Genomic DNA, 27,333 nt, shown 5'->3' with positions numbered 1-27,333 from the left:
GCAGAAAGCTTCAGTAAGGAGTATGTTTAGGAGAAAGGAAAAAAGGAAAAAAATCAATACTAGTTTTAAAAAGGTAAGAACCTGAAGAGTAGTTGCTGTAGCCATTTGAACTGTCTAAAACCAACAATAATGCATTTTTACGTGTTCTTGCTTTTAGTAAGGCTCTTCAAGAGGAAGAAGTTAAACAACACTAAGCAATGGTGGTTAAGCCCTCTGCAGAATTTTATGTCCATGAAGGCTTAACTTAATGATATAGCTTCCAAGATCAATTTTAGTGTGTTTAGAATGTTATTTTGGAAATTATTTTGCTCAGGTATTTGTATCACTGTAGACATAATACATTGTAGCTAATACTGTTTATTAACAGATACTGTATTTGTAACTGAATTTTCCGTAATGAAAAATATATGCTATAATTAATATGTCACTGATATAGGAACATTTTAAAGGATATAGGTGCTGTTCTTCATGAGGTGAAGAAATAATATGACATGCCTGTAACATTTGTATTACTGTATTAAGTACACTGGGTAAATGTAATTAGATGCTCCTTTAATAGAGAAAAACTTACTGTCACAGCTGAAGATTGGAAAGTTCATGTTAAATTTAGAAAAATGTTATTCAGCCTAGATGTAGGCAGTTCAAGAACAAAGGTAGATTATAGAGAAGGTGAGCAATGTGTTTTTAACAAAGGCTTACCAACTAGGAGGTATAGCCCTGCCTGTCATGAGCATGGCAATATAACCATGTCATGACAAAATATCAACAGATTTTTGTAACTTGGCTAAGCAGGTCTGCACTTCTATTTTCTCAAGTAGATGATATCGACTGAATTGGCTTTTGTGATTTGATGTATTTCTTCTTTTTTTTTTTTAAAAAAAGAATTGTAAGTGTTTAAGTTTTGAAAAACTTTTTAAGGCACCTTTATAAATTGATGCTAATACTACTTCTGCATGGTATTATATTTTACAGGACTGGTTGTTTTGAGCACACTAAAACCACAAGTTAATATTATTTCCTTAAAGCATATTTTCTAGAAGAGGTGGTATGGAAATTATTTTCTGAGCAATAAATTGTCTTGGGTATTGTTTCTTCTCAAAGAAAAATTGTGGAGAATATTAAACAAGTTATACATGCTTAAGTGCTGTCCAGTTTCTTTCCTTCATTAAAATGCTTCCTTTAAGATGGGTTGTCTTTGTTCACAAGTTTCCTTGAACCTGGGCATTCAAAGCTGCATCTTAAAGAGCAATTTCCAAAATGCTATCTACAGTATATCTTTGTCTAAATAACTGAGTTTGTATCTAGTCCCACTTCTCTGTAAATGGCATAGACAAGATAATAAATTCATAAGCAAAGTGCTATAATTTTGCACTTGTGAGAAGATTGGAAGGAACTCATATGTTCACTTGTCATGCCTAAACTATGCACCATTCTTGGGTAAAATGATGTGAAAGAATGTTGTCCCTCCAATTTACCTAGAAGCTGTTGAATGACAAGTGACCATGACTGACTTAAGCTGTTAACAACTAACCTGTGGGTTCTTTTTCTTTTTTTTTGGTTCTTGTTTTTATTCCCAAGTGTATTGATTTGAGTTCCTGTCATGGTACTCTGGTGAGACTCAATATTTCTGGTTCAGGAGTGATACAAATGCCACTGTGTAAATTATCTGAGTTTAGAAAGAGAGTGGAGGGATTGTGGCTGGCACCACTAGTAGATGGAAGAATGAAGTGGAAGTTGGATTAATAGATGAGTATGGCAAGAATGAGGTGGGGAGTCAAGGTTGTGTCACACCAATTTATAAAAATTATTACGAAGTGTAATAGAATGGAAACACTGTGATTTCAAAAAACAATTTATTGGAGAAAAAGAAAGCTTAATTCACCACAGTACCAAGAACTAATACAAGAAAACTCGAGGTATCTTGCTGCTGCCTATTGGAGGCAGAAGTGCTTATGAGAAAGGAAACAGAAGACAATAAAAGCTTTAGTTTGACATATATGTTAGAACAGCAGGAAAAGATTAAGGAGAAGACAGTAGAGAACATTTTGAAAACTAATCTAGGTGTTTATGATTTTTTTTTTAAAAAACAAAAAAGCACAACAAAACCAGTTGATTTTGCTGGGTTTTGGATCAGGTTCTTAGAAAGTAGTCTGAATTTAGGACCTTACAAGACACTTGATTAATTATTATGATATTGTTTAGTGATTTATGCATACATATACTTCAAAATGATTTTAAATAACTGTAACTCAAGAATAAGGATTTCCAAAACAGCAGAATGTTTGTACTGATGGTACTGTATTTACCATAACTGATGGTTATGGTAAATACACCTGATGCATAGGGGCTGTAATTGAAGAGTAAAGGAATACTGAGAAGATCAGAGAACAATTTTTGGATATGCAGTTTTAGGCGTTTTGGCTTAACTGGTTTAAAATCTGCCTGCTATGTTCAGGCATAATGTACTTTGAGGCTCTTTTACTGGAGTCTTGAGCCGAATACTTTTTACTTTACAGTGGTGTTTTTTGTTAACTTATTAGTAAACCAATACAAAGAGGTGAGCTTAATAAAAATGGTAAATTTACTAGTAGATCATGAAGAGACTTTTAAAGTGCCTTGGTTATAGCTGCTGATTTCTTTGTTCTTTCTGAAAGGATTCTGGAGTGGCAGTTTATAATGCTTCGTCTACTGCGATATCCTTATCTCGGAATAGGAGACTTCACAGTATGAAATGTGGGCCATCTAGTAAGTTATTTATGTTTTTACATGAAATAGCTTCAATTGTCTGTTACATTCTGCATAACTTAATTATTTTTATGAAGGAAAAAAACCCTAAAATAGCTAATATAGGCCTTCAGGGTAAGGAGGCTCTACCTTGATTGGCCTCAAAGGACTGCAGGAATATGGCAGTTTATTATGGGGTTTGACTTTGCTTTAAGTTTACACCAAGTTCTGGTTTGATCATTTGAAAGACTGTCTCTAACTGCAGGTTTTTTTAGGAAAGAGCTTTCAGCAGGACAATCTGCTCTTGTAGTGATATACCTAAAGATAGGGATTGCTGCCTAGATGCCATTAAATTACCTGTCTTGTATCTCTTCTGTGCTTGGAGATTTTTTGCATGTTGCTTTTTTGCTGAGATAACCTATGGATGCTTTTTGTGTTTGTAATCTATGGATTAGCAGGATGAGGCACTCTTAGCTGCCAGCTTGCAGTGATGGGCATTTGCTTGAGGAATTTGTATCTTGGCTTTTTTGGTTCATCTTATTTTCACCAATGGATAGGCTTAAATACCTTTGCTCAAGGATAAAGATCCTCTGTGTTAGCTCTTCGGTAGTGGCTGTGACATGCTTGTTTTGTACAAAGGAGAAACATGAGAGAAAGTAATTCAGAGTAATTTTAGTCAGTGATGCAAACCCTCCAGTTTCTCTTCAATCAGCCCAAATGGTTGCATTGGATGTGGGACCTGACTAATAATGAATCCTCTGGCTTTGAGCACAAAATGCAAGACTGATATGTGGACTGGACTCCTATGAATTGTAATTAGGGTTTTGTCATCTCCAAAAGCTTTAATTTCTTTAATATGTGCTGTTTTCAGGAGTTTGAGAAGTGTGTATCTGAATGTGTAAGAATAATAGAAGGGTTTATAGAAGCATAATATTTCTCAGATAAAAACTATTACCTCTGAACCTCTCCAGTGTATTAAAGATATAATATACATATATATATTTATAGTGATATGATACAATTGCTATACAAAACCAGCAGTCTAAACCAGTAAAAATCCCTTTTCTTTTGAGGGTTGCATCAGCTTATTGACCAAGAAGTGGCTCTTTTCTTAGGGTTGTTTTTTTTTGGTGTGTGGTTTTGTGTTTGTTTGGTCATGTCCCTCCCACCCCCAAACTGAATGAAACAGCTTCCAAAGAGAAGGTGTGCAAAGCGTACTGAGAAATTTGTTGTCATAATAATTGTTTGGTTTCCTGGGTTTATTTTTTGCCAAGTGAAAATTCCTTTAATGAGACTAGTGGATTTCATGTTCTACTACAGAGCAACCAGCTAGAAAAAAGACATTTAAGATACATTGTGCTACTTTGACAGAACTCTTAAAAAGGGCTTACTTGCAAGTTTATTGCTTCTTAAATAGGCCTAATATTAAAGGGAAGAACAGATCTAGAAGGAGGGAGAATAGATAGCAAGTATCTCATGCTAACTCATCACGTCTCATCTTTTAAAGGAGTATGTAATTATGATGGCAAGAATTAGATTTCATGGCCTCTGCAGATGTAATAGGATAAACTTCCTCGTTTCTTTCTAACACATATTAAAATGAGGAAAAATATTTTATAAGGATTTTCCATTTGTGATGTACTTGCTTTGGCAAGTCAATGTTGTTGGAGACATGCTTTGAAAATTATTTATGATTGCCCATACTTGAAGGCAAATAAAATCAGGATTATTCAACTCTTTAAGCAGTTTAATACATAGACTTGGAAGCTTCCTTTTTAAATCCTAGTAAACGCTGTGTGAAATGGAATCCATTGTTTTCTGTGTGTGAAAGACATTAAAAACAAAACAACAACCTGGTCTGCTTTGTGCAAGAGTTTTGGTAGCATGCTCTAAATGTTTAGAGCAGTAGGGTTTTTTGGCCCTTCCTGTTTGAAAAGAGGTGCAAGCTGCTGTAGCTCTGCCTGTGGACTAGAATTTGCACCAATCTGGGGATACATGAAGTAGTAAGGCATTTTTATTTTTTAAAAAGCCAGCAAGGTAGGTTATGTTCTTTCTCCAGTTTAGTCTCTATGAAAATTATTCTAAGACATACTGAAAAACTGTGATTATAACAGACTTATATTTCATCCTGTTCCTGTTGCAATAACATTTTTTTTCTTGCTTCTTGGAACTTTGTATCTATAGATAAACCATCATGTTTTATGTTGAATTTTTGTACCATAAGTGCATAATTTATTGTGCAGTAGATCTCTACCTTTCTATTGTATTAGTCAACTGAAAGCAGTTTATGTTTGAAGTCACTGTTACTGTAGAAAATACTTGTCCTTTATAATATGTGTGCAGATTTCAAGAGATGCACCAGAGCAGAAAATCTGCAGCTAACTGGAAAGCTCTTAGTATTGAAGGATTAAAATTACATCCTACTCATTCACCTCACAATCTCAAAAAGGAAAATTTTACATGCTGGTGTAATGAACTCTCATTTCAAGACTATATTGCATCCTGATGAAGGCCGTATGCCACAGAAAACTTGTGCTGCTGCAGGTAGATGCTTTCAAAGACTATGAAGTTGAAAGATAAAAGATAATGCAAGAAATATTTGTTTTATTAGTTCCCATATACTCAAAAGGACACCGGAAAGCTTTCCAGAGAAAGTGTGCGATGGAAACTACACAGAGTTACAAAATATAAAATTTAAAGAATGTTGAGAGCAAAAGTTTAAATATTCAGTTTTAAGCATACCATCTACTCTTTTATGCATGGCTACAGGTCCTAGTTGCTGTTTCTTGTAAATTCTTGTCCCAAACTGCTTTGTTTTTCACTTTCCCATTTCCAAATAAAATTTCCAGTTTTTAAAAAAAATAATTGATCTTTTAAAGTAGTTTGATAACCTTCAGGCAGATCTCTTATACACTTGCATAAAGCTTTTAAAATGTGTCATCTTTAAAAGAATCTTGAAAACTATAAAGTCTTTGTCTATTTCTGCAAATGGCTCTCTGGAGCTCTGACACTGTTTGGGACAAAGTTGGTAAATAGGCAGGATCATAAGAACTGAGGGAACAGGCTGGACCTTGTACCTGCCTAATTTAAGTAAAACATGATCACTTTCAGATACCTAAATTAATCTTTCATGCTTCAACTTTTCTGTCCAAGTGAATTTAATAATGAATATCCTGAAAGGAAACCTGTCTTCAGTGATTTACATTATTCTGTGTTCTGAAAAGTAACAAAATACAGATTTCCAACACTAGGAAGTGCTTTTATAAAAATACCCACAGGAAGTTCCACACCAGTCACAAATCTTCAAGAATTAATAGTGTATTGATGATAATGGTGTATTACAGTGAGGTCACAATTCAGTTGGAGCAACTGGATTGACTGATGGTTAAAACAAAAATCAAGTACTTCAAAGTTGATGTGCATGGTAATTTGAGTAGTCAGACATGTTCTTGAATGTGCTAGCTTGCTTTTACTTTGTGAAAAAACCTTTAATTTAAATATCTCTCTGATTTAGTATCTTAATTTCTTTATGGGATACAGGTACATGCTTTTTTTACAGTTACCTCTTTCTGCTCCAACAATAGAGCTGTTCCTTAGTGACTGTACCTCACTTCATTCAGAAAGGCTTCACATTATATAAATTACTTCCAGCTATACTAATTTTATTCCTAATAAACATGTTAAGAGATCAGAAGAACGAATCATGGGTGAGCAAACATGGACATGTAGTTGATTTGCAACTGAAGTAAATTGAGAGATCTTAAGTACTCATTAGAGAAGTATTATATCAGAAGGCATAATAAACTAAGTGGGCACAATATCATAGATACAAACCCACAAAATATTGCATCTGTAATAATACTTCAAAATAAATGCTTATTTTGATGAAGATGCAAGAGGCCTTTGAACAGTTATCGTGTGAAATTGGCAGAACTTGTACTTGGATCCCAGGTGAAGAACATTTGAAAGGCCAACCAGAGTTGGGTGGGACTGTACTGTATTCTGTATTTCAGATGGATTTTGAAACTACCTCTTCTCAGGTCTACATTATGCTATTGAAGCATCTCTTTTCAGAGAGCAACAGCAGTAATCACTTTTGTGAAGCCTGAGCACTTATCTCCAGAAACACTTGCAATGAAGTGCAAACAGGCTAGATTACCTTCTCACTTTTTCAAAGGCTGTGATAAATTTGGCATGAGGTTCTGTTGCTGCTTATAGAATGCCAGCTCTGGCCTGAAGGCTCTTACTCACTGACTGACACTGAAGAACTAAGAAGAGGGATGAACTAAGTGGAGGTCCAGGTGCCCGAGGGACTAAAATAATCCTCTCCACATATTGAGTGGGGCTGCAGCCTATTCAGCAGTTACCAGATGGAGTATTTAAGCAGTGGGAGGAGCAGAGAAGAATTCAGACCTGTGTTATAAGATGATCCCAAGTCTTTACCCTGTTCAATAAAGAAGGAATTTGAGACAAGTTCCTCCATAGCAACAATGGTCATATTATCAGAGTGACTTGCAGGTTGTAATGGTTCGAAATCACATTATTACTTATGCAAGTTGAATCATGTTACTTAGGCCTACTACTTTATGCTAGAAAAGTCTCACCAGTTTTCAATTTCAGATTCCAACCCAATGCACTCAACTGGCATAATGTCAAAGGAAAAAAGAGGAGCTAAGGACTCTTTTTAATAGAGGTCACTTTCAGGTAAACGAAGGACACAATATTCTTCCATAATCTTTCCTGATTTTAATTTTTGCTTAGTCTTGATGTTTATTCCCTTTCTACAGGTGTTCTCATGTCCCCACAAGAGACCTAAACTTGTGATAAGATCATATGGATTAGCTTATTTAGGGAGTTTATATTCCTTTAAAGACAAAAGATCAGAGTGAACCCTTTTTTTTGTAGGATGTTTGTTCTGGATACCTGAGCAAGTATTTGTGTGTTAATTAAGCAGAATTGGATGGTTACGTTGTTTGCAGTAGCAAGATCACTAAACTCGATCTGAATCAACACTCTATTCCTCTCATTACTTGGTTAAGGATAAATAATCTTTGCACGTAAAGCTCTTCTATGTAGTGTAAGGAAAGATACTACAGTGATGTAAACAAGGATATAAGCAAATACAAGAGCTATATTTATCGTGTTTTCATAGAATCATACATGCACAGACAGAAGAGAACTTAATAAAGAGGAAAATGCTCATTATTGAGTTGTTTGACTTCCAATGTAGATTTGACTAACTCCCTTTCTTTTTAAAAAGGAGCAAGGGAGATCCTTCCCAGTGACAGCAAGGGTACCCAGGTCAGCTGACTCTGTGCACAATCTGAATAAATGTGGCTCAAAGCAGGTTACCTGAGCCATGCTTAAAGGGGGGTTCATTCAACTCAAAACATCAAAAGGGGGCTAACTGCCTCTGCAGCTACAAGGAACGTGACTTGCAGTCTAATTGCAACGGACAGGCAGTAGAGCGTAGTCTTAGAAGGAAAGAACAGAGACATGATCTCTGATTACATGGGTCTTGCAACACTCAATATGAAAGAGATCAATGTCTGCCTCTTGTGACAAGAGGAATAAGTCTTTTGCATTAGTAAAAAGATTGGTCACCGAGTATGTAAATGAGATGGCTCAGTCAGAATAGGCAGGGACTTTCTACATGGTGTCTGTGTTAGTTAAGTTGAGCTGGTGCTGGCCAGGCAGGGAAAGGCACAAGATATTTGGGCTAGCTAGGCAAAGGAGTGTTCTCTTACTTTGTCTACCTGCCTTGTTCTTTTCAGTGTGGCCTTTTTAAAAATTCTTTTTTTTTTTTTTTTTTTTTTTGAGGCTTGGTGTTTGAAAACAAAGAAATAAAAATTAATTGTTCATATATTTTAAAAGTCTTCATGTATGTAGTTAGTATTTCTAATGTTTTTGCAAATTGAAATTCACAGACTCTTTAGCAAAGCTTTCTCAAAAGCCTGGAGGTAATCTAGGTATGTTAAAACTTCTGTGTATACTGCTGATGATTAAATATTTCATAAGTCAGGGTTTTACTGGAAGAAAAGATCTTTTTCTGTGAATTCTGGTTTTCAGGACAGCACTTGAAAAATAATCTTATATATGAATTTTTAAGAATGATGTGTTGATAAAGATAAAGAAAACAAGAAGGTGGAATCTTCAGCTTGTCTCTTCCTGAAATGGTTTATTCTGAGCAACTTGTCTGCAACAAATACAATCTCAGTTTCTGTTCTCCAAACATAAAAATTACTATGATTGCATAATACTAAATTATTAAAATTCAAATGCTTCCCTAAAGAGACCTAAACTTTAAAAGATCAAATATTAGCAAAATAAGTTAATATATCACAATTGTTGAGAAGCGTTTAATCGCGAAGTCTAAATTTAATAGCAAAAAATTTTGTTTCTGCTTATGCACATTTTTCATTAGGCTGTGAAAGCATGTTTTGTCAGATTTTGATGGGATATTCCAAGGGAAAATAAATAAATTTTTTAAAACCCACAAAAAACCACCACCAACAACAAACCCCAACACCTCTCTCTTCCCCAAACCTGTCACTGCACGCTAGGGAGCTTGCTTTCTCTGTAGTAGGCTCACTATACTTAAGCATTACATTTTTCCTTTCTTAAAAGTTTCTCTGATAAAATTAGAAACAAGAGCAGTGGTCTGTGTCTTTCTGGAAAGTGTTTGTGGTTGGTGTACTTAAAAGCTGTAAGATGGGCAGCTGAAAGATTTACAGCTGGGATCTCAACGTGTGTATTTCTAGGGTAGTATGCTCTCATCCTGATAGAGCTTGTCCATAGTGTTATTTGGAGCAGTCTTTTATGTAAGGATACAGGCACTGTGCTTTTTTGTTTTGTAATACTTGTTCACTTCCTCTAGTCATTGCTTAGGGGACTAAAAACATGTCAGACTAACAGATATTACAGCCATTTTGACTTGGCTTCTATAAATGTGCAATAGAATTACTTAATCTGGTTGTATTTCTTGAGGTGACGCTTTTGCAATATGTTTCCTGTTTGTAGAGGCCTGTGGGATTCTCCTGGACATTTAAATACTAAGCCAGCATCTCTGGTTATTCATCAAATGAAGTTTGGTGACAGAACTAGGACTTAAGAATGAAAATTATTGTAATTTATTTTTAACATGCCTTGTTTTTTCTGCTCAGATTCGTTTACTTGTTTTAATGGAGGTGAGTGTGTCTACAGAGACCTGTGCAACTGCAGTCGATTTAATGCAACTGGACCAAGATGTCAGACAGGTATGTAAAGAGAGAAAACTAACTGGGTTTCTCAGGTTTTACTCAAGCTGCCACAACTACAAGAATGACTACCCTCTGCCTAGGGGATAGTTCCTCCTGCCTTGTTATTTTTCCCTCTCTTTTCTGTGGTGATATTTCATAGCATACCACATGCATGCATCTCAACTACAGATTGAATCCAAAAACCAGTTGTACTTATCAAGTGAATCTCCTTTTGTTAGTATATAATACAGGTGCTGAAAGAGATCATATATGCAGAACATGGGGTCAATATAATTTTGAAACTTTCGATGGACTATATTATTATTTTTCTGGGAAATCCACATACGCCCTTGTGAGACATACTGAATTAGATGAACAGAGTTTTTCTATACAGGTAGGGGACTGTGATTCTATGTTCATTTTAACTATTGTTGAGCTTGCTAATAATACATTAGTATTTAGAGATTAAATATAACTTGTGACAGTAATGTGGGGCTTTAGAATGTAATCTAGATGTTATTCTAATGTAATGTGGGCTACCAGTTACTATAGCACAAAATGTAAATAGCTGGAAGGAAACTGATGTGCATACTTTCAAATCCTGCTGCTGCTGTGAAAAGACTGCTCTTACAAGACTGCTAATTGTACTCAGATTTTTGGGGGAAGAGTGTAACCAAACTACTTGTTCACATGCTGAGGGTGGGATTGGGAGTATTAGTTGTGTAATGTGGATTACAAAGAATTTGATTAAAATCTTGACTTTGATGCTAGTAACTTTTATTTGGCAGGTGAATAATGATCCTGAGTGCCATTCTTCTCCTTACTCATGCAAAAGGTCTGTTAGTTTATTCTTTTCTGGAGATGAACAGATAAAGATGAGCAGTGAAGTCACCTATAAAGGCCTTGGGTAATTACACTCATGTTTCTAGTGCTGTAGTTCTAATGCTGAACTAATCTCATGATACTGACTTGATAGTAGAGATGTAAACCAGGTCACTTATTTGGTAGCTTACAAAAAACATATCAAGACCACAACTGTAATAATTACTCCCCATCTATAGTGTAGTGTCTAGGGAAGGTGCTATCTAAATTAGTGTATGAAGTAGTATTAAGAAGCTCAACTGTTGATATTAATCCTTTGATTTTTGTTCTTATTTACAACTTCATCTTTTTTAGTGGAATTACTCAATATTTTTATCAGAGGTTTTTAGATGTATGAGGAAGTCATTAAATCAGTAAGTAATTTATTTTTAATAATGACATTTTCTCACGTGAAGTTGTTTTGATTCCTTCTCATTTATCAGAGTACAGTTACCATATATTATTGGAAACTTACACATCCAGAAGCTAGCTGGCTACTTCCTAGTCAGGCACCAATATGCCTTTACTCTGGCTTGGGATGGTATGTCTGCAGTGTATATCAAAATGGCACCAGAGTACCTGGGCAAAACACATGGACTGTGTGGAAACAATAATGCTATCCTGCAGGATGATCTTGAAACTAGTTATGGTGAGTATTTAAAATACTTTCTCTTGTGTTAATACAGTTTTTTTCAGGTGAACTAAAAGTTATTACTTTGCTTAGTTTTTAATTGTAGTGTTAATTGAATATAAGATGGGTAACTTTTGAAATGGAAAATATGATATGGAAATGCTTCTGAGATTATATTGTTAGTGAAGATAGCCAATTTCAATATAGTTGGGGCTTTGGGGAGGAAGATCTTTAAAAAGCATGACAGAAAGCTGTCTTACTCCATTACCTACAATGGTATTTGTGCTTCTGATTCCTAGAACTTAAAAGGTAAAAATCTACTTTTAAATGTTCACTGTCCTCCTAAAGAGGAGCCTGTGGAAGCCTGAGTTATTGCTATTGAAAATAAATAGATAATTTTAATTGATAAATAAAATCTATGAAGACTGCAAATCTTGTTTGATCTGGCTCTTCATTCATGCTAACACTTTCAGAAGTGACCAGTGATCCTTAGATACCAACTTCAGATACTTCCAGTTCATAAATACTGAATGAAGACTTCTGTAAAATAAAAAAGAACTGGGGGGAAAAAAAAATCAGACCTCTGTGATCCTTAGATACCAACTTCAGATACTTCCAATTCATAAATACTGAATGAAGACTTCTATAAAATAAAAAAGAACTGGGGGGAAAAAAATCAGACCTCTTGAAAGGTATCTCAAGTTAGGTGGTAAAAACTTCTGGAAATCATTGCTTTGGGCTGTTTAACTCTTTGTGCTTCCTTTTTAAAATTAGGGTGTTTCTGTAGGGTACTACAAAGCTCAGAGTACAATACATAGCAGGCTTCCTCTGTTGTTTAAGTGTGCAACTCATTTTTTAAAATGCATCAACCCTGCACTAGTATCAGCTCTTAACCCTATTGAATAATTTGCTCACTACATCAAAATGCTTAAAATAGTACCAAGACCAATAGCTCACTGTCTTCATTGCCTTCAAAGACTTTCCTCTACCCTCTCACCTTTCCCAGGGTCTCTCAGTCACATAAAGCTGTGCTTGTAGCACAAGCCGATACACTGCACACTAGCTTTATCCAGTTAGCTTGGGGAGAGGTAGTAATAAAGATAATGGCAAGACAGCATTCATGGGTAATACAAGTAGTAATCATTGTCACCACTTGTGTGTGATGGATAATACTTTTCTTAGCTTCTATAGTCCCTTTTTAAAGTATTTTTGTTTCTTGACAGGACCAGATTGTCTTCAGACTAACAGCTGATTCATTTAGGTGTAGGAAAGGTTTGGTGCTCTCTGCTTTGTGATGTTTTGATTATTGAGATATTCACTAGGAAGTTCTATAGAAACATTGTCATTCCAAGTCACTGTATGGTCTGTGTATTTGTGTCTTGTTTAGGAAAACTGACAGATGATGTAACAGAATTTGTAGAGAGTTGGCAGGAAAATCCTCCACAAGGAATGCCCAGCTGGGATAAATCCCTTCTTAATGAACCACCCTGCCTGACACAAAGCCATGAATCTCTACAGGTTTGGATTGACACAAACTTATTACAATAGTTGGTGATTCTAATAAGAGTGAGAATTTAATGCTTTGAAGGAGACTGGAAGTACTCCCAGCTCTTCTTTGGAGAGGTGGATTAAAATAGTTGCTGCAGCAGAGCTTCATTTGTCTCCTCCTACCCCTCACTTTTCTTCTGTATGAGTTGATAATTTAATTATTGATCACTTCAAATGTTATATTGTCTGCATAGCAGACAATAGAAATGTTTGGATCTGGGGCTAAATGAGTGAAAAGTTGTAAAGTAGGGGTGCATTCTAGAGCTGGTTCTCTTTCCTTCCCTTAGGAAAGAAAGGAACAGACAGGCAAAACCAGAATGAGAGCACAGTTAATTTGCCAGTGTTTTAAAAAATTCATTATTGTTACTTTTGTCTAGCACATTGAAGCATTTTTTCCTTTTAAGTAATATTTTCAAGATACAACCCTGAAATTAAGTGCTTTGTAACCAAAGGTGGTGCTAGGCATGTTTTATTTCTGTTGCCTTCTACTGCATAATTTAACTATAATGGAGACTATTTCAGGTCATCTGGGCTTAGCTGCAACATGATCTGCCTTTCTTGGGGAAAAGATATGTTTTACTGCTGTTGGTATGACCTTGAATAAAGGATTCAATGTTATGAATACTCTGTCATGGAGAATGATATATTTTCCATAGTATTGTATTCTGTTTAGGTTTAGTTTTGCAAACCACCTCTTCACAACAGCTATTTCATTCATTCCAGAGGGCATACACTCTGTGTAATATCCTGTTACATCCACCATTTGAACAGTGTCATGAATATGTGAGTCCTGTTCCTTTTATGGCAAGCTGCACCAATGATCTTTGCATGTAAGTGAATGTTTTCAGGTAATTCCAAAGCTGTTTTTTAAAAAAAAAAAGTCTTTCTAACATGAGAATGAATTTAAATGTTAACAGAACTAATGTGTGTCTGTCTTTTCTGCATATCAGTTTTTATCTAACATTCTTTTATTCTCTTGCTTTTCTCACTTGTTACAGTTTTACTGCCAGGAACTTCTGTGGAGTTAATAGTTTTCTTTAGTATAGGGATGACTGAAATCAGGCCCAAATATTTTCATAATTTGTTAGTGTACCTTCTCTTGAATATGGTACCTGTTTTGATGCTGTGTGTGCAACATAATTAGCGTTTCTAACCTTAATGAAAAGTAATAGTGAATAGGTCAGTTTGGCATCCACAAGCCATATGTTAATCCAATGAAAAGAGGAATTTGATTACTATTTGAATTTATGCTATCATTTCAAAACCTGCTATGTTCCTTGTCCAAGCAGTTTTGACTAGTTAAATCAACAGGCAGGATAGGAGAAGATAATTTTCATTTCTTGTACCATGGTGACTCACTGGAAATCTTACGCTTTCTTCTTGTGAATTTTCTGAAGGATGTTACTCCTTTTGTAAAAATAAAGACCTCTATTCAAGTCTGTTTATACTGCTGTAAGTCTGGCTTTCATGGATTGATTCAGGAAATTAATGTCAGGTCTCAAATGGATTGATGACTTGTCTTCAAGTGTGGCAGAATGTCTTAGCCATTTTAGACTTAGCTAAACAGCACAGTACTTTAAAACATTATTAAAGTAGATTCAAACTATGGGGTTGTATGCGATGCAGGAGCATTAATGAAGTTTTCTACCTACATTTAAACATGCAATCATATGTCAATTTTTATTTGTGTAAGGTCAGCAGTTGATAATGCAACTTGGTGTCGAGCATTAACTGAATATGCCAGAGCATGTGCCCAAGCAGGAAAGCCGCTTCATGGATGGCGAATGCACTTTCAGCAGTGTGGTACGCACACGTGTTCCTACTTGAAAATACTGCCCAGTAGTTATATTTTGAAAAGAGTATTCTTCATACCATACTTCTACTTCTTTGTCCTTCCTCCTATTTTGAACTCATGTAATTCTCAGTGAAATTGTAACTATGGACTCACTTCAAGGCTATATAAATGCAATGGAATTTCTTTTTAATGTGTGTAGTTTGTACTGAGTGTATTTTAAGCACTAAGCTTATTTAGAATGTGTTTTACAAACCTTCTTACTAAAACATCAGATATTATTTTAAGATGATTAAACATTTGTTCTTTCATATAGCTACTCTTATAAACTATTTTCAACATCCTCATGGATTTCTGATATATTAAATGTGTGTCAGGAGTGTTAAAAATAAATTTGAATTATACTTGCATAAGTCTTCATCTAAGAAGTCACAGAAATTAAGTTTGAAAGAGAACATCCAATTTGTCCACCTGTCTGGAACACAGGACCAAAACTGCTTTGTCATTCATGACAAATGATTTCTGCTGTGTTTCCAAATATGTTTCATGGATGTTCTATCACTTCCTATGCTGGTCTGAGTATCTAAATATCTCTGTGAGAAAGTTTCCCTGAGTTTCCCTTGTGGTAACTTAAGATTATTCCTTCTCAATGCACCTTTAATAGACAGATAAGGAATATATGTATATACTCTGTGTGTGTGTGTGTGTGTAGGTGTGTTATGAAAATCATGGTTATATTATTCTAGACAAGAGATACTCAGTTGACTTAACAAGAAGAAAATACCCAAAATAAACACATGTAATCTGTTTAAGCACTGAAGCAGTAGCACAATACCTTTTCATTTCTCTACCTTTTTCTACTTTTCAGTGATTACCTGTGCTGAGCCCTTGACTTACAATGAATGCATCAGCTGTTGCCCTGTTTCATGTCATCAGCAACCACAGTGCATTGGCAGTGAGCTTCCCTGTATTGATGGATGCTACTGTCCAGATGGTAAGTTTTGCTTCTCAAATACACATAACTTTGAGGTTGTTCTCCATCAAGTGTACATACCTATATGGCTTGACTAGATTAAGGCATTCAGCTCTTTATAAATGCATTGCTGACAGTGTGGATGAATGACCTTATATTCCTCTTAGCTGACAAGAGCTTTTTCCTCTCCCTGACAAGTGAGAATAGGTGTCAGCACGGGTCTACATTCTAGCTCTAGAGCTCCACAATTTGAGTGAAAAGTGGAATTTGCTGTGTTGTTGACAGGGCAGCCATCCTGATTCCAGGGGTTGCTGCTCTTTTTGTGTATTTGGGGGGTGGGTTTTGTTAGGTTTGTTTTGTTTTGCTAAAAAAATTCTGCAAGGTCAGATATTTAGGAGAGCTCAAAAATGAGATGATTAAAACTCACTCATGTGGTCAGCAGCAGGTTTGTTCACTGAGATTCTTATGCTGTTGTATGGTTCTGGCAACTGAGATATTTACTGATGTGACCTGTAGCAAAGCTTTACTCTTATTGCCAAACTATACCTTAATGTCCAGTTTTCCCCTTGTTACTTGGGTACATAATTCTGTCTAAAAGAGGACAGAAAAAATTATGCCATGGATCTTCAAGTCCTGCATCTTATACATATTCAGATGATTTATAAGTGTAACAATTTTTGTCATGTATTTTCTTTTATGGGCTAGTAAAGTCTTTTAGCTTCTGGCTCTCTAATAATGGAATAATAAAAAAAAAAACCCAAACCCCACAACAGGGAAAAAAAGAACCAAACAACCAAAAAAACCCAACCCAAAACCACCACCCAAATGAAAAAACAAAGCAAAAAACCCCTTATAGTAAAATAAGGACCAAAGAGTGCCTTAAAACATAGCAGCAAAGATTTGTAAAGGTGTCAAAAAAGAAGGGAAAGGTACTCAAAACAGCATGGTTTGGTCTTTATGTGTTTGGTTTTGTTATGTTGGTGTGGGTGGTTTCCTCCTTGTCTCCCCCAGTATTAAATACCTGTTGTTCATATTATTATTAGTGTATCTCAAGCAATGTAGGGACTTGGTCCATGTAGAAGAATGTATTTAATATAATTCAAATGCCCACTTTTTCTGAAAAAAAAATACTACCAAATAGTCTAGAGTTTTATTATCATGTATGACCACTTGTGTTGTTCTTGGATATGCTTGTTAGTGTTCCATCAGCCATTTGTGTAGATATTTCACTTTTTTCTTGCTGTTTTATTTCTTCTAGGCTTAATTTATGAAAATGAATTGTGTGTTAAGCCTATGGACTGTTCTTGTGACTACCATGGAAATTTCTTTGAAATGGGTTCAGTGGTTTATGAGGAATGTAATAACTGGTCAGTAACTTTTCTTTTTATGCTGTTGACTTAATCCTTTCATGATCATGAGACAACTTCTTTAAGGCCTATTTCAGTTAAAAAGTGAATAAAATTGATAAGTCCTCACTGTTTCTACATACAAAACCTGTTGTTCAGGTATGTTTTGCAATGAAGGGAAAGAAAATATAGAGCTGTTAATATGAAAGAAAAGTAAATGACACATATTGCAGAGAATACAGTAATGCTTTTCGCCTTGAACTCTGCCGCAAACTAAAAGAAATCTAGAATTCAAAGTCTTAACTGGAGAATTACTTTGACTTTACTTTCTCTTCTTTGTGTTGTCTTACTTTAACACAAAGAGCCTAATGTCATTATGGTACTAAGCTGCTGTTTTGGGAATTTCTAAGTTAATTTTACACATTAGAAAGAAAAGTTTGTAGGAAGAGATAATGCCTTTCATTGGATCAACTTAATCGAAGGAAATGGATGAGCTTGCCAATGTGCAATTTCTTTTTTCTTAACAGTTCTAATTTTTATTTTTTTTTTTTTTAAGCAATGAGATTCAAATTCCTTGTGTTTATTCTTCTCACTTTTAATCACCCTTCACTTTTATAATGTTTATCAAGGAGCTAGAAAGAAAGGAAAGTGTTACTGGATGCATAGATAAAATTTCACCTGAGCATATCCTCATGACAAGCACTTGCCACAGCTTTGAGGAATTCTGGTGACTATGATAGCTATGATAGCTCTGTTGTATGCTTTTGTGGGACTCAAGACACTTGGTGCTTATTTCATATAGAACAAATCCAGAAATAACAACTAGGTGACAGCCATATATGCTTCACAAAAACAAAATATGAAACCTTATTGCTTTTATTTCAGCACTTGCATTGGAGGAAAGTGGATTTGTACAAATCTTACATGTCCAGGTATGTGAAAGTCTTAAATACTTTTTTAATAACTGAATTTTAACTTGAGTGAAATATTACTGTTGGATCCTGATGTGATATTTCACTAGACAATTTGTATTTTTATTTCTGTCTACATATAAACGCATCTACGTATTAAGAATTGAAATGATCTGAATATCAGGTGTCTGCCTTCCAGCTTAGCACAGTAATGTGTCTCCCTGTACCTTACTGTAATGTCTCGGGTCGATGGCACTGCCTGGTCATTCTCGTCATTCAATTAAAGTTTCTGCAATCTTAACTTTGACAGACTTATGACAAGATTTACCCCTCCCACTCCTGCCCCACCAGTATTGCTGGCTAACAAGGTAGTATCTGGGTGCTGTACACATACCAGTTAATTATTTTCACAACATGCCTGTGGAGTGAGAGGTGTTATTCTCACTTCACAGATGGGCAGCTAAACTACAGAGATTAAGGTCAAAAGGTTTTTTTATGTTAAAGGTACCCCTGGCCTTGTTCTTATAGCTGCTAATAAATTCAAGCACTTGTCTCGGAGTTATCAGTTAGCTATGAAAGCGCTTAATTTTTCTGCAAATCCCTTTTTAAAGCTACGAATCAAATACCCAGTTTGTAACGATCACACATATTACTGCTTCCTTCTGGGGGAGGAATTGTGTAGGTATCCTGGCCTGGCATTAGGTAGGAACACCATAGCAAAAGCAAGGATAAGGCTCAGTTCCTAACCGTGTTCCTAGTACCTTATTAGGTTATAATATGAATACAATTTTATAAATTACAGAATGTATCAGAGTGTATGAACTCTACAGCAGTAGTAACTGTTGAGAGTACACTGTCTTTTCTACCTACTTAAATACATTATTTGTTATGTTTGGCAGCTGAATGCTCAGTTTCAGGAGACATTCATTTTATGACCTTTGATGGGCGCAAATACACTTTCCAAGCTACCTGCCAATATATTCTAGCAAAAAGCCGTACATCTGGAGCATTCACCATATCCTTGCAAAATGCTCCTTGTGGGCAGGTAAGGCTTAGAACCTTCTTGTAAGTGTTTATATCCTAAAGGGTTTATTAATCGGGGGGGAAAGTTTTCTTGTTTGTTTTTTTAAAAAAAAAAAGACTTGCAATTGATTAAATTAAAATTAATCATTAGCAACAATTTTCCTTGATGATAAAATAGTTGAACAACAACAATGCAGAAGTCTGTACAGAAGTTCTCATGTTTGCTTGTGATAAACAGGAAGGATTATGCTAGCGTTCTGATTCAGTGTTCACAGAGGTCATTCAATAGCATATCATGATTCTTGCAGCAAATCCTGGATGGTGACTTGTTTTCTTGAGCTTTCTGAGTAAATCTTTGTTGATTTGCAGCAAGCACAAAATAAGCCCACTGCTTATCACTGCTTGGAGGAAGGATGACTTTTTTTTGTGTGCATCGAATATAGATTTCTCTTTCACCTTTGTTCTTGCATCTTGAAATTCACTTTTACTTAAACTGATAGAAAAAACTTGAAATAACTTTTTGGCCAACCTACTGATTTGGGTGTATGTATCTATCTGTGTTACTGTTGTTAAACTGGTATCCTATACAATTGATTTCAACCAAAGATGCATGTGCATATATAGAGCTGATACTAAGGGTGCTCCTACTTCATATTTGAAAGTTTCTGATACTGTACACAGAAGTCATGAATTATTTGATCTGCTTTATATCCAAGACCCATTGTCTTTCATTTGTTGTTGTGTATGTGGATTTTTAAGCATGTATTATAACATTGTACATGTGAGGTATGGAACAGCGGTAAGATTTTCACTACAGCATTTCAATCTTATTACAGTCTTGATAGGCCTTGTAATTTTGAGGAAATTTAGACAAGTTAGAATAGATCTTACACATGCATAGGTCATGTGAGAAGTGTAGTTGACTGAGCTGAACTGTTTTTCTGGAGTTCAGTATCATAATCTATAAGAAAAAAAATAGAATAGCTGTGAAACAAAACATAAACCTAGGCATTCAACATCAGCATAAATCTGTTCAGTCGGCATGACGTTCTCAGAACTTTGCGGAGTCCAAGAAGCTTGAGAAGGGTGGGTGTGTATTGAAACTGTGTCCTGTGTTATATGGTTGAAGATAAGCAAAGAGGATCCTCAAAGAAATACTCTAGGCAACTTTTTTGTCAAATGAAAGTTGAGGTATGGTTGACTTCTTATGGAAGCCCACAATGAGGTAACTTACAGCCTGACCTGTTGAAAAGCCCATCAGTGATCAACAGAAGTCTGGAGCAAATACTGACTATAGTAATGTGCAGGATGTGTATTTTGGGTCTCATTCCTTTTTGTGTTACAGAACACTTACCTCTGTGCAGGACAGACAGAAATGTGCATTTTGGTTCAGTTGGGGTGATACTTCTGTTGGGGAAAGTGATAATCAAATTAGTTAGCTTTCTGTAGCCCTCATGAGACTGCAGAGAGTTTTGCGGCATCTCTTGCATCTTCTTCACCCTGACTTAGGAATTTTGCTTAATGTGTGTCTGTGTCCAAATGGTTTGTAGGTGTAAAAAACCAGGTACTCTTAGCTTTTACAACATATTGGGCTTCATGTTTCACCTAGCCGTTAACAGAGCTAGCCTGATCAGTCCCTAATAGGTACAGACTCTTAGAGAAGTTTGAGTGAGGCATTCTGGAAATTAAGAGCCAGGTGGGTGATCAGAGGCATATGTGGTATGTTCCAGGGCTATGTGCTGCTAGTTTAATTAGCAATGTACAAGTGGTGAGAGGGTAGTGAGAACAGTTTGTGTACTGTAATGCAAGAACATGGGGCTTCAGTGCAGCTATTCAAGTATCTAACTATGAGCTAGCTGGTACCACTTGGCAGAAGAGCTGCTTTACAGTTCCCTAGGATCATCGATTATCTTTTTCCCATTTATAAAAATTAATGAATTTAAATAGGAAGCTAAAAGATTTGTGTTGCAGAATCTCATATTTCTTGATGGTTTGAGATTTTATGTGCTTTTTTTTTAAAAAAAAAAAAAAGAAAACCCTTTATCGGTCCCATCTCATTCAAGCAGATTAAAAAATGTAGAAAGAAAATACCTGTGGAGATTTTTAGCTCTCAGAATCACAAAGAATCCAGTCATCTAGAGCCTTGGAGCTGATGACATAAACAGTCATCAGGCAACAAGTTATTTCAAAATGATGTGAAATTTTGTTTAAGCACTCTTTGGAAGGAGAATCAGTCAAGTGATCAGCACAGCTTAACCTTATCTGAGTTTCAGGTGACAACGTCACTGGCTTTGTAGTTTGTATGATGAGAAGGTCTTCTGAATATAGAAATTTTTTTAAGTGTCTAGTGAAAGAGATGTCCATTCCTGTGAAAACACCTGCTGAAAGTTGGCAGGGACAGTGCTGTGAAAGAAACAGTTCATTGGAACAGAGAATAATTGTCAGGCAGAATTTCTCCTGTAGTCTCAGCTTGAAGGAATAATAAAGCTTTTGTCAATATTGTGCAGTAATGTATATACTATGGAGGATTGTTCTCTTGGTTCTGGTCTCTGACACATACCAGCTGGTATTCTTTTATTTTCAGCTTCTTAAAAGGTCAGCCAAATTGTCAATTTATAGCCACTGTTGCTGAATGATATGCACAGAAAGCTAATTTCTTAGTAAAGAGGCAAGGCAGCAAGGTATGCTACAAGAGCATGGCTTCACAATACAGATGTCTTTCTTCACTATCAGTCCAGGAGAGCTGGTTGAGCTGATGAAGTATCTCCAGTTACTTTTATAATTTGCTATTTTTTACATTTCATTTTATCACTTCAACTGTTGGTGAAGGATCACTGTTGCACTATTATTTAGAGACAGGGAAATTCTGAATGTAGTTTTTAACCTTTACACACCACTGTGTGTACTTGTGTGTCTGTGGTGCTTGAAGGACTGACAGATGATCTGCTCTGTGCTAGTTCAGCATCTGTCAAAGCCATATAGTAGTGTTCAGAGATCCTTGCAGCTCTAGTCATTGTTTTCAATTAGTAGGGTAACATTTGCCCTGTATTGGGCAAGTCCCAGTGGAAGTCAGTGGGATGTGGATATAAGTATAAATCTTGGGACTGATACTTATTCTAATATATTTGCACTGTGGATGGTTCTATTAACAGTGTAATTTTGCTGCTAGTGTGACTGTCCAAAGGTAGGGATATTTTAACTAAATCTTGTTCAGTGCCTTTTTCAGCAGTGAAGATGCTTAGCACTTTACTGTTTCATCATCCGTTATGCCTTCTCTGTAGGCAGTGAGACTGAAAAGTGCAGCCTCCCGCACCTCTGCTGGACACTTCTGCACTGCAGCTCAGGGCCAGATCCAATCAATGAGAAATTTCCTGCAGTGAGACTTTGGTCAAGTGATTTTTGGACATACCTGCGCATGTTTTGGTATATAAGACATTGAGATGCTGAAGATGCATAATCAAGGTGTAAAATAAATAGTGTGCCAAAAGTGACCAGACCCAATTTTTGCAATTGTTCTTGAATACCTTTTAAATGGCTACAAGGTTTTGCAGTGAAGGGCAGGCTGAACAGGAGAAACAGCAGTTGAGTGCTCCCCCTTTCCTCTGTGGATGGCAATCTCTTAGCTTTGTCCAGCCATACTAAGCCAATGTAAATAAGCTGATGTCTGTGTCCTGGTTTCAGCTGAGGTAGAGCTAATTTTCTTCTTAGTACCTAGAATAGCGCTGTGTTTTGGATTTAGCGTGGGATTTGATATGAGAAGAATGTTGATAATATGCTGATGTGAAATGTTAGCATGTCAGTCACAATACTTTGTTTTTTAGGATTTCAGTGGGTTAGCTGCTTTTGGTAATGTTGACAATGAAGTGCCACGGAAGAGGGTGGGTGTAGGTAAGATAGATGAGGTTGATCCAGGATTTCTTTTGAGTATGTTTCATCCAGACTGAAATGCAGTATGCCTTTTCATGTTTGGGTTTTGTTTGGTTTTTTTTTTTCCTATATGATGTTTTGACTTGGAGAACAGAAATGGAAATAAGAATAAGCAATGGTAGTGACAATAAGCAGGTCAGGCCAGTTGGGTGTTGTGATACTGTATGCTGTCACGATGCTGCCTTTCTCTGATCAGTATTCATCCAGGGAGCTTATGAACATATTCCACAACTCCTCTCAGAAATGATGAACTTAAATACTGTTTTAAATAGTGAGTCATGAGATGTTTCTGTCTTTCATTATGCTTTTATATTATTACTTATATTTTATATCTTAAATATGCTTCAAAGGAACCTGGGTATATCGGAACACTTTAAAGGACAAATATGGATTATCTATGGAGAATGCAGCCTTGATTGTGAGCATTAACTCAGCCTCAGTGGGTCTTAATCAGGGGGTATGAATTGTAGGTGTCCTTGCACTAAGCTGTGTAAGAACTGTTTTAAGTTTCTTTTTCCAAGTCCAACTTTTGAGTTGTATTTGTGTAACAGGTTAGCGTTATATTTTAACATACATGTGAAATAATTCAAAATACTGATTTTTCTTACTTAGCTGTAAAACTGCATGTTTTACAAGTGTACTCTGCTAAGAAGCAAGATACAACTGAAAAATTTCAGTTTTTACTTGCACGCTTCTTTAACATTCATTGTACTTACTTCTTAAAATTTATTTTGCTCTTACTTGTAGAACCAGGATGGATCATGTATCCAGTCAATCAGCCTTATTCTTAAGCAGGACCCCAAGAGGCAAGTGACTCTGACTCATTCAGGAGATGTTTTGGTTTATGACCAGTACAAAATTAACCTGCCTTATGCAGATGGTAAGCAATAATATACAAGCATATAACTCTTAACAAGCACTAAAGTGATATTTTACTGGCATATGTGTATGTTGTGACACTGTCAATATTGCTAACATACTGAAGTTAAGTGGTATATTGTTAATATCAACATTGTTAATTTTTTATTCAATGTTTCACAAAAAACTGCTGATGTACTTTGTACACTAATTGTAGTTGTACTGTAGCTGTATTGGGCTAGTGTCACTTATGTTAGAATTGAGTATGTTCTGTCTCTAACAAGCCCAAATGCTATCCCTCACATTACAGTGTCGGGTAGTTCTTTTCTGAGGGGAAATTTTCTCTTGATTCTTGAACTGAATAACTTATTTTCCCCTTTTTTGTAAGCAAAGTAAATCTAAGCGGAGGGAGCCTTTTGCCCCTTGCAGATAAGCTGCAGATTTTCAGACAAAAAATTTGTTTTTTTTCCTTTGCTTTGAGTTTTTAAGTCTCTCTCTCTGGAAGATATTGTTAAGTATTCTATATATGAATATATGACTATTCTGTGAGATTCAGTGTTAGCTTCAGTAAGAGCATTATATGCAAATGATTAGTACACTTGATGTCTGTGGGGCCTTGGCTCTTTGGGAATTTCCTAAGAAAGGCTTTAATAAAGGAAGCACGTTGCTGGTGTTAGGATGAGGTTTTCTAAAATAAATGGCCTGTAATGTTATCTACAACGCTTATATCTTCAAATTGATTTGCTTTTATTTAACCTTTATGAATATTCTAGTGACCTCTGGATGCATTTTTAAGTGTGGTGACTGTCATGAGTTTGTTATTTTCTTCTTTAAAATCTGAATTAGTGTAGCCTTTCATAAGAAATCTATGATTAGGGGAAAAGAGGGCCTTAATAGGGGAAAAATGTAATTTACATAAAAGTAATATAAAACAAAACCAGTGAAATGACACGAAACAATGCAAATTACAAACAGGTTTCCTTTACCTTTCAACAATTTCTGTTTTTACTTGCCAGAGTTATTTGAGATACGGAAACTCTCCTCTGTATTTCTTCAAGTAAAGACACACATTGGATTACAGATACTGTATGACAGAGAAGGACTGAGGCTTTACCTTCAAGCTGATGGACGGTGGAAAGATGATACTGTGGGCCTTTGTGGAACATTCAATGGAAATACAGAGGACGATTTTTTGTATGAATACCTGCAAGATTTCTATTTGCCAGTATATAAATATCTACAGTTAGAGTGGTAGATCAAGTGTGTACTGAAGCTAAATGGATAGATACCAAGAATAATTTATTTTGTGGTTTTGTGTTAGTGAGATGGTAGGTTTTAGTTTGCTAACAGAAAATCTGTAACTTCAGCTATCAAGCCAGGTTTTGCTTAAAATATTTTAATATAAAAATATAATGAAATACATATGACTTGTAAGTGCTAGTTTTGTCCAAAATGTAGTGGCCTATATAAGGGACTTTCTGCCTCCCTGCAAGCTTCTTTCTCTTCCCAGCTCCTATTTTCTGCTTCAAGTTCTAATCTACTCTGACAGAGCCTCCATTGTTCAGGCTGCAGGCCAGCAACAGGAATTGGCTGTTGTCTGAGCTTTGCTTTGTTGTGATGCAGTGAAAGGTGGTCAGAGCTGCCTGAGCACCACAGTCAAGATTGCTATTTGTCCAGCTTCTTTGCAGCATATTTCCTACAGATAATAAAGCACGAATTAGCTTCCAGAGAATGGAGCAGCCTAATGGAAGTGGGAGAAGGAGAACAATACTTCTTTCTCTAAAGACAGTTAGAATTTTTTAAATCAAAGCTAATAGAAAAATGGGAAAACTTTCCGTAACAGTTCCCATTTAAAAATCGACACACTCACAAATATTCTAGTGGATTTTTTAACAATTTCTATCTTAAAGGCTAAAAAGTATTATCAGAATATTGTTTATAATGAGACTAGGAAATATATAGACAGGATCTCAATGAGGAGATATTACTTATGTAAAACTACTTAAAATATTTCTCTATTCGAAGCAAGTGAGTTCTGTAGTGTATTTTTGGTGACAGTCTTTGGACTTGTTCTCAAATAAGTGGGAAGCTGTTAAATAGTTGATATTTGTGAAAAAAGCCCTTAAATTATAGTAACTTATGAATTGTGCTGAGACATGGCACAAACCATAATGTGCAAGCAGCTTGACATGTACAGAAAACACCTGATCCACACCAGATTTGGTAGACGTGCCTTAGACAGTTGTGTCCCTTGCAACACCTGCACCCCATTTACTTTACCAGAAGTAATACTACTAGTTGTATGCCTAATGCAATCTTTTCCCTGGAGTGTAACATCCCCTATTTAAAGGCATGGTTTCTATCATTCTCCCTATACTATATTAATGTCTCTTGATTATTTTGATCAAAATCTTTCTATCTTTCAACTTCTGCCGCCCCTCTATTTATCTGGGCCTCATGGGTACCTATTCAATCGTTTTTGCAGTTGTATCTCTGAACACTTGGATTTCTGTTCCTTCCTTTTTCTTGCAGAGACTAGAGAGCCTGGAAAGTCAGCTACCTAGGAAGAGACAGGAAATTATAGGTAGAGGAGAGAAAAATGAATCGGGAGGAGACACAAGTATGAATAAGAGAGTGCAGACTTTCAGGGCAGTGGTGCTCCCTCCTTCTCTCTTGTGAAAAGAGAACTCAGTCTGTTTTGATATATTCTTCCTTACAAAGTATCTAATGGCTCTAGAGCAGGTCTTCTCTTTCATCTCTGGGCCTTTGCCTGGAAAGAAAGAGTCAAGTCCTGAAACTTAAGCTGACGGTGCTTTACAGGAGAGTGCATGAGAATATGGAAGAGTGGAAGGGAGAGCTTGAATCAGCTCTGAAGGGGGTGGTAGAACTGAGTCCATTCTTTAAATTTAGCATGTATTTTATGTCTGACTTCTCTTTTACAAAAGATCTCCAGTTGGAGTAACTGAAAGCACTCCAGAGCTTTTTGGAAACACATGGAAAACTTCATCAGCGTGCATTCTTGTGCATGATAGATCACAAATGGATCCATGTGATATTCATCTGCAGGCAGGTGGGCAGTGAAGATCAATTATTATTGACAAATGCATTTGTACTTACTACATCTGTGCCATTTTTTCTAGTTGGATCAGATAAAGTAATAACCAGTCCTACCCACTGAAAAAAATAATACTTACAGGTAGGGTTTATTGATCTCAATCCTCTAAATCATGTAATATATTGTTTAAGTATTTTGTGATACTTGCAGAGGCACTTGAAATACCTCCTTTTTATTTCTGGTTTGCAGTTACGATGTGTTAAGTTAGAGATGCATTAAAGGTTGGTAGTATGTCTAGTATTGGTGATGCTGCTAGTTAAGATGGAGACTGAAAAGTATTGCAGTATTCATTTTTTAAAATACTGAAAGCCAGAAACATTTGATGTAGTTTTCTGCTATGGAGGAGAATGAGTAGGAGAAAGATACTTAGGCACTGCCAGCCTTTA

The 27,333-nt window shown here is 35.9% G+C and overlaps 1 protein-coding gene across 1 annotated transcript in view; it reads left to right on the top strand.

Moving 5' to 3' along the window:
- Positions 1-2,654: 2,654 nt before the first annotated feature.
- The window catches only part of OTOG (otogelin), a gene marked incomplete at its 5' end in the record, with an annotated part of 86,844 nt that continues 62,165 nt past the window's right edge, over positions 2,655-27,333 (top strand). Inside the window, 15 exons of the mRNA XM_029086466.1 lie at positions 2,655-2,745; positions 9,888-9,980; positions 10,202-10,356; positions 10,751-10,869; positions 11,267-11,472; positions 12,842-12,972; positions 13,726-13,832; positions 14,696-14,805; positions 15,663-15,788; positions 17,026-17,134; positions 17,999-18,045; positions 18,924-19,069; positions 23,722-23,854; positions 24,849-25,026; positions 26,778-26,902. Coding sequence (XP_028942299.1) covers positions 2,655-2,745; positions 9,888-9,980; positions 10,202-10,356; positions 10,751-10,869; positions 11,267-11,472; positions 12,842-12,972; positions 13,726-13,832; positions 14,696-14,805; positions 15,663-15,788; positions 17,026-17,134; positions 17,999-18,045; positions 18,924-19,069; positions 23,722-23,854; positions 24,849-25,026; positions 26,778-26,902 — 1,876 coding nt within the window. The remainder of the gene's footprint in view (positions 2,746-9,887; positions 9,981-10,201; positions 10,357-10,750; positions 10,870-11,266; positions 11,473-12,841; positions 12,973-13,725; positions 13,833-14,695; positions 14,806-15,662; positions 15,789-17,025; positions 17,135-17,998; positions 18,046-18,923; positions 19,070-23,721; positions 23,855-24,848; positions 25,027-26,777; positions 26,903-27,333) is intronic.

The sequence above is a fragment of the Antrostomus carolinensis genome, unplaced genomic scaffold (assembly GCF_000700745.2).
Source record: "Antrostomus carolinensis isolate BGI_N321 unplaced genomic scaffold, ASM70074v2 scaffold6068, whole genome shotgun sequence".
In the NCBI taxonomy this organism is placed as follows: Eukaryota; Metazoa; Chordata; class Aves; order Caprimulgiformes; family Caprimulgidae; genus Antrostomus; species Antrostomus carolinensis.
Note: the sequence above shows the minus strand (reverse complement) of the source record. Positions and strands in the feature narration are given on the sequence as shown.